The 11,605-nt window shown below is 26.8% G+C and overlaps 1 protein-coding gene across 1 annotated transcript; it reads left to right on the top strand.

Moving 5' to 3' along the window:
* The first annotated feature begins 798 nt into the window (after nt 1-798).
* Nucleotides 799-4,816, top strand: LOC129985253 (adult-specific rigid cuticular protein 15.7-like). Its single transcript, XM_056095211.1, has 3 exons — nt 799-842; nt 1,930-1,992; nt 4,238-4,816. The coding sequence occupies exons 2-3, from the start codon at nt 1,930-1,932 to the stop codon at nt 4,658-4,660; spliced, it is 486 nt and encodes a 161-aa protein (XP_055951186.1). The 5' UTR covers nt 799-842; the 3' UTR covers nt 4,661-4,816.
* Nucleotides 4,817-11,605: the final 6,789 nt, after the last annotated feature.

Raw genomic sequence — 11,605 nt, 5'->3', positions numbered from 1 at the left:
TAAAGAACATTTTATTGAATACGATTTATGGGATGAAAGGACTCCATAAAATTTAGACTTCATATCTATTTTCAGAGCTACATTTATTCATCGAAACAAAAGAAAATATTTTTTACTGAATTAAAATGCTTTTGAAAGTAAAATTAAAAAAACTGAACTTTATGATTTATAAATAAACTTTTACGGAACAATTCATTGAAATATTGCATAAATTATAAAAAATATATTCTGAGGTACACATGAGATTAAAATGTTAAAGAATTAGATTTTCTGAAGTCAGATTTAAAAGAAAAATTGTTATTTACAGCAAAAAAAAAAAAAACTTCGTAATGAATTTAAATTTTATCTTTTCTATTTTAAATTAAAATCTAAATTTTACGAAAGTTGACAATGAATTAGAGAGATATATCGTACAATGAACTACATATGGTAAGGCTTCTATAATGGTATGAGTTATGTGGACTATCAAAATGCGTAGTTTAAAAGTATTTTGCTGAAAAAGCTATTAAGAGACCAAGATACATAAATATTTAATAGAAAATTTTGGAGATAATTCCTTTTGGCAAACCAGCTAGTTGTCAAAGGCGGCTAATATTTAATGAAATTAATGCATTCAGGCCTGGTGATACCAATCGGAACTTATGTTCCCTAATTCTCCCAAACTGATCACAAACGAGATGTGTATCGGAAATATTGAGTGGAATGTATCGCATCAGTAGCCTATTTGAATAACGAAGGACAAGTTTCTGACTATAAATAACAGGCAGAAAACATGAAACACCACTTCTCTAACTTCTACGACGAAGCAGTTTGCCTTTCAGAAGAAAGTAACAACATTAAACGTAAGTATAAATCAATCTTTCACTGATTTCTTACTAAAATTGAGAATTTAAAATTTATTATAATTGTAAAACGTTTCCTTGGAAAACATTAAACAGACAATATATAGAGTAAATTGTGATTTTAGGTCGTAAAAAATTTATTTCCAATACCTTAAATGAATTCATTGTAATAGTTCTTTTTCTTTTAACAGATAGTGCTTCGAGAGTAGCATATTATTTGGAAACTGGAAATGGAAAGATATGACAATAAATTTGTCACATCTTTCCATTTTAGGTAATAGGAGTTAGTTATTACCTAAGTTGCAAAAATTGTAAATGGATTTTTGCTTCAAGTTCCTTAAAATACCATTGCTTTTATACAATAACTATTGCACAAAATTTGCTTTGGTATATTTTTAAAAATATTTTTTATGTTACTTATTTTTTTTTAATTTTTCATACATTTTAAAATTTACATTTAATAATTACATTGCATTTTAATAAGTATATCTACAACAATATTTTTTCACAGTTTTAATCACTACATTCATACATTATAGAATACTATGATAATATTAAAATATTTTTTGTGCTCATTATTATTGCCAAATAATTAAGAGTTAATTTAAAAAATAAAATAAAGGTAGACAATTAAACCTAAAACATTATCATGTTGATTTATTTAGAAATAAACATTCGCATCTCCTTAAGACAATTTTTTTAGTGAATTATTATTAATGGTATTATTTCTATTAGTGTTTTTTGCATGAAAACAATATAGTTGCGCAATATATTTGAATTATTTCCCGTGTTTTTTGAACTAGATATATTGTTTTTTTCAGCAAGATGTAACATAGATATTATAATGAAAAATTTGCATTATGACAGTCTTATTTTTTACTTCATTATTAATGCGATTACCATATTATTGACCGATTATTATATACATATATAGCTGGAAGTAATGCATCCATCTTTAATTTCGGATTTGAATGTTGTTAGAAATATAAAACCTTCACTTTAATAACGTTAAAGCAAAATATTTAATTAATAACTTCTACTTATTTATTAATGCAAATAAAATACTCACGGAATTATTCGTTTTCAGATGTTTCTTTTAACTGTATTAGCTTGCATTTCTCTCAGCCAGGCCAGTCAACTCCTCTACAATGTGAGTATAACATTTTCAATATAGATACTGAAATGATAATATAATTTTTTTCTAAAATTATTTTATTAACAAAATATTTTATTATTCTTAAAGGAAATAATTCTAACTCATATATGGTGTAACGTCTTGACCGAGCTGCTTTAAATTATCTTGAACAAAACATTGTATTTATGAATTTTTTTTGTTTAATACCTAATTATATTTTTATAAAAAAAATATTTGAAATTTAATTTAGATCTTGGCTATTGAATTATTCACAAAATATAAAGTTTAAGGATTTTCAAGTAAAACAGTTTTATTACAGCTTACAGTTAAGATGCACACTCCTAAAGAGACTGCAAACTTGTTCAAAACTGATCCGTTACTAGAGATGGTGACGAATTCCAAAGTTTTCCCAAATACGTTTTCGTATCAACTCACATCTATAATTATTTCTAAACTTTTAATGATCGCTAATTGATCTTCTTTCTATGGTGAGAATAATTCAAACTTCGCAAATCTTAAATTAGAAAAATGTAAAAACATTCAAATATTATTGGTCGGTCTTATTTCTCTTGGGAGAATTAAACTGACGAACCTTTACAATTTACAATTCGAAAGAATATGTTTCAATAAGAACACTGGTTGCTTTTCGTTCTCGGACACTGAATTCTCTGACAAGAATCAATTAATGCTGTACAATTTAAGGGGAAAAAACATTCTCAAAAGAGACTGAAGATTTGTAAATAATTGATCAAAATTGGTCTACTACAGGAGCGAATGGCGATTCTAAAGTTGATCAAAATATGTCTTTTTTTTACACTCTTATTTTGATACTTATTTCTAAAACTTTAATGATGACTGACTGATCTTCTTTTTTGATGAGAATTATTCAAACTCTACAAAGCTCAAAATATAGAAATAGGGGTTTCAAAGAGCATTGGGTTGCTCTTTTTTCTCTGGCAGGAATTTATGACACAAATAAAACAAATTTGTTCCTTTCATGCAGGAGCGAGGCCTGAACGATTTAAAAGCATATAAATTTCATCTGCCACATATTTTAAAGGCATTCATTATCTCCCAAGCAAAGTACTTGCTTTCTTTTCTTTAAAAAAAATGTCTTGCATGCTGTCAAAACTTGAAGAAGAAATCAAAATTGCTTCAAAGACTTGAACATGTCTTTGTAAAAACGAGAAGATATCTTCAGCCTATAATTCATTTGAAGGATTCGAAAATGGTACTCTTCTATTTTTTGAACAGCGTGTCTTCAGTTTGGTATTAGAGTTACAGTATGATTATTTTTCTTTTTCTTAAACAATGGTTTTGAATTAATAGCAGATTTGTTTTAAATAGTAGTATCCATTTGCTCTCTAAATATTTTTCTTATATTTTACTTTTCAGAAATACTTTTTGGCTAAGAAAAATTTCTGAATTTAAAACTGTGTCAATATGTATGAATTTTTTTATTTCAATATGTATGAATTTTTTGTTAAATATTTCAAGTTTTATAGAGCCTTGTTTGAGAAAAATATATATTTGAATTGATATTAGCCTTAATGTTTCTATCAATTGTCATATTATTAAAGCAAATAATTCAACTAGCTTACACAACAAATTTAAAATCCTTAACAATATTTTTTTAAAAATAAATCTAAAAATAAATGAAAACGCATTCAGGATTTTATAATAAACAATGTTTGAAAGTTTTGTTTAAACAACAATAAAAAGTAAAACAGCATCTGTAAGTCTTACTCAATACAATTAATGAATTATTTCCCACAAAAGAACTCATTTCAGTAGTGCATAAAGTAATCCATACTGCAAAAAGTACACTAATTTATGTTTTTACTTCTTGCCTGAAAATAATACACAAACGCATTTTCAAAAAAAGTATGACAAAGGTAAGTTTCCTCAGAAAGGTTCTAAGGGAAAATAGGACTGACAAAGATTTGAGAGTAAATTTTATAAATTTATGAATTTCTACAAAAGGAGATTAACTAAATATATGAAAAAGGCCTATGTCACAATGCAAGAAAAATCCTCAAGTATTTTCCTTCAGTTCTTTTTTTATATTTCATTCAATTCCATTTAAAATATTTCGACAAAGAAACGAGTAAGTATATAATATATCTTTTGGAAGATGCCCTAGAATGCCCTGAAATGAAAAATTCATTATTAAATCATTCTCAGAGTATTATTCTCGAAAACTAAAACTCTTCTAAATTTATATGAATAATTTCTAACCTTTCTATGATCTTATTTCCAGGCTTATCCTTATGCTCGTCCTTATCAAGCCGGATACTACGTCAGGGAACCTCATCGTCACGAACACGTCGAAGTAGCTCGAGACCACGGAGGTGCAGTTGCAGGTCGCTACGGTTACCTCGATGCCAGTGGAATTGGACGACAAGTCCATTACGTCGCTGACCACGCCGGACTTAGGGCTAATGTACACACCAATGAACCAGCAGTCGTCCGCAACGCACCACTCGCTGCTGGTATTGTCTCTGACGGTCTTCTTGCTCGTGGTGTAGCTGCTACAGTTCCTTCCTATAATCCAGCCCTCGGTTACGATTATGGATTGAATCCATATGGTTTGGCATACAACAGATTTGGTCTTGGATATGGCTATGGAAGTGCTTTGGGATACACTGGTCTTTTGGGCAGTTACGGAAATCTCTATGCTTAAATTCTTGATGAGATTGAATTTGAAAATGTGAAGATTGATGCCTGAAAATTTCTGAATCTCAGTTTCTTTTGACATTCTTAATTTTTTGAAATTTATCATTTTGCTATCAAAATTAAACTTTCCTTTCCCTTTTTGAAACAATGCAGTATTACTCTTTCCTTTGCTTCTCTTTTCTTTAAACGATTTTTGTGAAAAGCATTTATGTTGTTATTTTCTTCTGAATTTGTATTAAAGAAGAATAAAACTGAATTGAATGCATACTGGCGTATTTTTTTTCATGAATTGGATAAATTTTTTCATGAATTTGGATAAATTTTGTACAATATCAATTTGTTTAACCATAAATTCATTTTTAGCAACATTTTTTACTTGCTTTTTCGAAGCCAATATAAAGAAGATAAACAGAGATTAGGAAGGAATCCAAATAAATATTTTTATTTGTTATTGAAATATTTAATAGAAAATATATTGAAGAATTCTTAAGATTATGAATTTGATCGCATAAAAAATTATTTTTAATTCTCAATTGAAAGTAATTGATTTTAAAATCAATTTTGATGTGAAAAAATTTATCGTATCATATCGATATTTTATATCAAAATGTTTGTCATCTCCACATCGTTATATCGCACTTCTGAACCAGGCAATAAATTTTAATACAATTTTTTTGATTTATTATGTGTTTGCAACAAAATTTTTTTTTCAAAAAATGATTAAAAATTTAAAATGCTTTACAAATAAAGATCACGTATCAAATTATGCATTAAATATGCTCCTTTGCATTAGGTAATAGGAAATGAAATTATATAGTCTTATAATTCTTTTCGCTAAGGATAAATTTGCCTTCGTTTTTATTAAATAATATAACATAGAATCAACCACTAATAATAATACTCAATTTTCTCATATAATAAAGTTTTGACTCTATTCATTTATTTAATTTAAATGTGAAATCATTTATAGTAAATGTACAATCAAGAAAATAATTCAACGAAACATTTAGAATTGTCTTAAGAAATATGAATAATTTAGAATTGTAATAAAGAAATATGAATAATATTTTTTTGATATCTGCTGCTTTTATACCTCATTCTAGATGCTTAACTAATGAAATAATCACATAAAAAAGCAGTATAATCATGTAAAAATTTTGCATAGTGCTATTCCAAATTTATATCATTTTTTTTTTTTTCATGGAAGGAGTTTTCGACAAAAAACATCTACTCAATGAAGGAAATTCAAAATTTGTAATCATGAATTTTTTTTCTTCAAAATTTTGATTGTATTTGATTATGAATTTCCATAGGCATAATACAGAATCATAATAAAACGACTGGAGTAAGATTGAAATGAACACTCAGCGAAACATTCAAGTATATCCTTACAGCATTTTCATATATATCCTTATCAATAGGCAGATGAAGAACTGAATTTAGCTGAATTTATTGTTTAAATAATTAGTTCTCTTAATTTTCTACGAGGATGGAATTTTGTTGAATTTTTAATACGTCTATCCAAATGTTATTGAAATATTGATTAAAGATTAATCTATTATTATTTTAATGTCATGTGATACAAACGTTATTTAATAAAATTACAACTTTATCCTGAATGTATGCTTTCTTAGTATTGTAAGCAGAAAACTATTTAAAGCCACATGAAAGAATTCATAGGGAAAAAATACAATATTCCCTAAGTTACTATTCAACTTTTTAAATATTGGAATTAAAATCCTTACCATATATTTTACGCATTCCTGTTTAACCAATATAAATTTTAAAAAAATAATTATAAACTATCTGCAGAATTAGTCACATAACAAATATAAATAATTGAAAAAATTATTTTATCTATATTACAATTAAATATTCTAAATAATCTTATATTCTATTGGAATAAAAATTATATTCAGCAATTGAAAATGCATTAGAGAATAAATTTTGCATGAGAACATTTAATTTTTAACTAACCGTCTTTGGTGTCAAGCTGGTCACCCACAAAAATTTTCTATTAAATATTTTATGTAACTTGGTCTCTTAATAGTTTTTTTGGCAAAATTTTTTAAAGTTCAAACTTTGACAGTCAGATAATTCATTCTACTATAGAAGCCTTGAGCCTTCTGCTTACAGTACAATGCCTTTCTCTACCTGTCTGTCACCTTTCGTAAAATTTAAACTTCAAATTAAATGGATCTGATTAAATTTCAAGTTTTTGAAAACTTCCTGAAATCACGCAACTTTTATTTTTTTTAAATATGAATACAGAAAACAGAATCATTTGACATTGAAGTCTCATGTATGTTAGAGAATAATTTATCTGATTCATAATGAATTTCAGTTTTTAATTTTTTAAAAGGATTTAAATGACCTAAATAGTTATATTTTATATTGTTTTAATCAATAAATATATTTTGGGAAAAATTTTTGAAGTCAAAACTTAATTTAGTACTTTTGTCCTAAAGAATCACATTCAGGGATATATTCTTGATATTCTTACTTTCAAATAAAAAAATAAAAATAAAAATTCCATCTTCTAAAATCAAATCTGCTCAAATTATGAAGTTCTGAATGTTATAATTTTAGAATAATCAACATTTTCATAATATTAGGCCAGTTAGTCTTGGGTAAATTCGTGATCCTTATTCGCGTATTCCATTTGAGATGGTCCATTTAATTGCATAAATTGAGCTATTTTACATTAAATATTCAAATTTCCATAACTCATTCTGTATTAGTTGCAATAATATGGTCCTTTCTTTTTATTTAAAAACTTTTTTGCTTTTGTCAAACCGCTGGTTCACTGGGAATATTGGTTACATTTAATTATCTTTAAACTATGTAGATATAATTTGATAACCATGATTCTTCCAAATTTTCGCACCTGAAACCCATGTGATTTTAATTGTCTCTTGCACATGTTCTGTTTATTGTGCGGATGACCCTTTTCAAACGAGATCAATCCAAGTGATCAAGTGAGATCAATCCATTTAAAACACATCATTGTGTTTTTAAAAATTTAAATATCCGGTCCTTCAATCTCCTAAATTTTGCGATTTCTCCTAAATTTGCAAGATTTCTAGCGAGATCAATCCATTTAAAACACATCATTGTGTTTTTAAAAATTTAAATATCCGGTCCTTCAATCTCCTAAATTTTGCGATACTGTAACTTTATTTTTACATCTCGCAAACTACTCAGATATTAATCAGAAACCTTATTCTTGTGTTACTTGTAATGGAAAACGATCCCGCGAACTTTTGAACTTTAGGTCAGCGATGTAATTTATTGTTGGAAATCAGGCAAAAAAAATATTTTTAAAAGCTGATAAAGTTCAGCAAAAATTTGAAGTATTTTTAAGTTATCGTAAAGTAAAAGTTATCGTAGGATTCAGTTTAATTTTTAATTTATCGAAATTTCCAAAATTTACTCCAATTGTACATTTTTGACCTTCAGGTATGCATGTGATAAACTGGGTAGCTGTAAGCAGAACGATCTAGCTTTTGGAACGTCATTAATACCCACTTATTCACAAATGTATACAGTGTGAACTCCTCTAGAAGAAAGAAAGAAATAATCTAAGCAATACAATAATTCATCATGCGCTTTTTTCAAAGCATGTTATGTATGGCACTTTCAAAGTAAGCTTTAGTTAATAGGGGTAGAATAAAAATTGGCTCACATTGAGCATTTATAACTGTATTGAATTTCTACTGTTATGTATAATTTCCAATGTACATTGATTGTACCGGTATTATGAATTCATCAGAATGAAAAATAAATTTAATATATTTTGGTTTGTAAGGGAAAACATTTGTAAATACTAGGGGTTTTCAAAAACAGGTTTTCATAATCGTACAAAAATGTTTAAAAAAAACAATTATATGAATGTTGTACATTACTAATTTTTTTTAATTTGACTATCTTTTAACATTTAATTTTTAATCTATGATTCTTACTCAAAAATGTTATGAAATCTCGAAATCAATTTTTTTAAAAAAATTCTCCGCTGAAGTGTATCTTTAAGGTATTGAAAAGTAGCTCTAACCTCGTCATATAATACCTTTTTTTGAATAATTTATGAATTGCGTCCCTTCTAGAATTTCAAATTCTTCATCTGATTTAAGAATAAAAAAAATATTTTGATTGCAAAGAAACATAAAGAATATATGAATCTGAGATTGCAATAAAAATACCATTGCTGGGTAGAATTAAAGACTTTTCATAACAATTAGAAGAATTTTGTAATTTGATAATGAATGATATTTTTCATTCTAGAAAAATACAAATCCTTAACCATTTGGTTCCCATTAACAATTAATATTTTTTTTTTTTTTTACATTTCATTTTTTCAAAGTCAAGAGGTTTCTGCCAGAAATTTTTAATTTAGATCAGTTGCAGATGAATTCTCGTTAAAGAAAATTCATAGTTTTGGATTTATTTTAAATTTACACATGATTTTTCATTTAATACAAAAAAATAAAGTATGCATTTAATATTTTATAGCCTTTCTTTTTTCGATGTACTATTTTTCAGGAAATTTGGAGCAATCTTAAGCTTAAAAAGATAGATTATTAATAAAAAATTATTTAAACTTTTCACTTGAGTTTAATTTTTTTCGTTTTGGTAACTTCAAAAATAGGTTCAATAACAAAATTTTCACATTTGAGTAGAAGACAAAGTGGATTTAGCTACTCTAATGCTTCCTAATTTGGAAGTATATTTTCTCTTGAATTTCTAAGCCATTTTCTTTCAAAAGAAAGTTTTTGGTAAAAGAAAAAAAAATCAATGCTTAAAAGAAAATAGTTTTTTATAATTTATGCAGTAGATTCAAATGAATTAATATATGGCAAATTGTTTAGAGGAGATGGGATACAAAGAGGAACAAAATTTTAACTTCATTTTTATAAGCCTATAATTTAAATGGGCAAGAAATCAAAGTGACCCTCAAAACGTTTTAAATGAGTAATGAAAATTGATTAAACGGCAGTTTAAAAATAAAGATTGATTAATTACAGCCTAGAATACAGGTTGTTGATTAATATAAGGCGTGCAATTTCTTCGAGTCGAGCTCGTTTCTTAACTGTTTACGCTTTTCAAGCAAATTAAATGGAAAGAATTTACCTATGGTACTTACTTAATCTGCATAATAAAGAATAACAAGAGCTAAAGTAAGTAACAAGAATTACTTACTTAAGTTTTAACATAAAGCTGAGAGATATTCATCTCTTCACTGAAGTGAAAATTTGATTAGGAAATCAAAGCTTCCAGAGTAACGGGAAGTTACAAAGCAACGTTAAGCCCGTCTCACTTCACTGGCTACAACTCTCTTTGAACAGGAGACTGGAGGCGTAATCCAAGGATGTGACAAATGCCTGAAGGAATATTCATTGGGATTATGGCGAAAAGTACACATGTTTGTTGATACATTTTGATAATAAATTCAATTCGTTCTTTATTTTAATAAAAATAATATTAATTTTCTTATGGAACATCGGAGAATGTAGAAAAGACATTCGTACAATTGTAAAAAGTTATATTCTTATTTATATACAGTTCTAGCGAATCTATAGTTCTTATATAGAGTACAAACATAAATAAAATTATAGAGACATAATTTCTATACTGTATGAGACTATACTACACTGGTGTGCAAAACTTAAGCAACAGCTGCTTTTTTGCCATAACTCCATGAGAAATCATTTGAGAGACATGAATTTTTAGAAATGAGTCAGCAGCAGAATGCAGGTCAGCAGCATAATTGACCTGACTGGAAATTTCTCTGTCGTCTGTGAATCCATAGCTCCCTACTACAGCCCTGTGTTCGTTGAATGTTTCGTGTCTCTGCTATTCACAGTGATGATCTTTAACAGAGTATCCAAATGTATAAGGTTGAGGATGAAATTGAATCTAGAAAATATTCCAAAAATACTTTAGAGAATTCTATAAATATGACGTTTATAATATTGATTAAAATAAATGTCTTCTGCTCTAATTTTATATTATGAATAAATTCCATTTAATTTAATTTTAAGAACGAAATGAAAACATGAAAAATATATTATATGAATTAAAATCGCATCAATATTTTAATCGTGTAATAAATGTTGTAATATTCAAGAAATTAAATTCACCATATAGGAAGTTTGTTAATTAAAGACTTATTTACTGAAATAGTTTTAAAGAGTTTACCTTTATCTGTAGATGCATATGATTGTCTGTATATGATATTCTCTTACTTAAGAAAATATTAAACATTCTTGTTAGCAGCTGGTTAGCTACATTTCATATTCATTCCAACTCAAAATTTGGTTTACATATTCATGTGACGTAATTGATTATTTGTGCTTCCAATTAAATTTTTTGACTTGCATCAAAATCAGATACGTATTCAAATTTTTAAAAAAACGTGACATTATTCTATTATTATTGTCAGATAAAAACGTGTAGTACAGCTTTTAAGTGTATCTCAAAATGATTTGAGCTTTGATATCCATTTCCAACTGACTTATTTAGATATGATTTTTAATTTTTTTCCTGTTTCTCATTCCAAAACAATGTTCTCGGATGGCAGGAATTTAATTTATGCAAATGTAAAACTCAATGCATACAGTTATCAGAACTACAACGTATATAGATTGTAGTATTAAAAAAACTATATGGATAAGAGATAAAAATCAATAAAACAAATATTTTTTTATTTTATATTAGAGAGTTTGATAATCATTATTTTGAAATTTTTATAAATGTAATATAAGAATATCTTTTTATGTTTCTTTTCAAATGAGATAAATCATTTTATTTGCTTTTATAACTTTCATGATGAAGAACCTATGAATCTTCAACTTGAAATCATAAGCAACGTAAAAGGTTTGAATATCAACACGGATTGATAATGCTTTGACAATTTTATTCCTTTGGTGTATCTACGTATGTTATCTCAATAAGT

Source organism: Argiope bruennichi, chromosome 9 (genome assembly GCF_947563725.1).
Source record: "Argiope bruennichi chromosome 9, qqArgBrue1.1, whole genome shotgun sequence".
Classification (NCBI taxonomy): Eukaryota; Metazoa; Arthropoda; class Arachnida; order Araneae; family Araneidae; genus Argiope; species Argiope bruennichi.
This window is presented reverse-complemented; position numbering and strand designations above follow the sequence as displayed.

Bases quoted from the DNA above. Each gene is read 5' to 3' on its own strand.
- LOC129985253 (XM_056095211.1), top strand. From the start codon at position 1,930: ATGTTTCTTTTAACTGTATTAGCTTGCATTTCTCTCAGCCAGGCCAGT. The intron at 1,993-4,237 runs GTGAGTATAACA...TCTTATTTCCAG, and splicing joins CCAGTCAACTCCTCTACAAT to GCTTATCCTTATGCTCGTCC.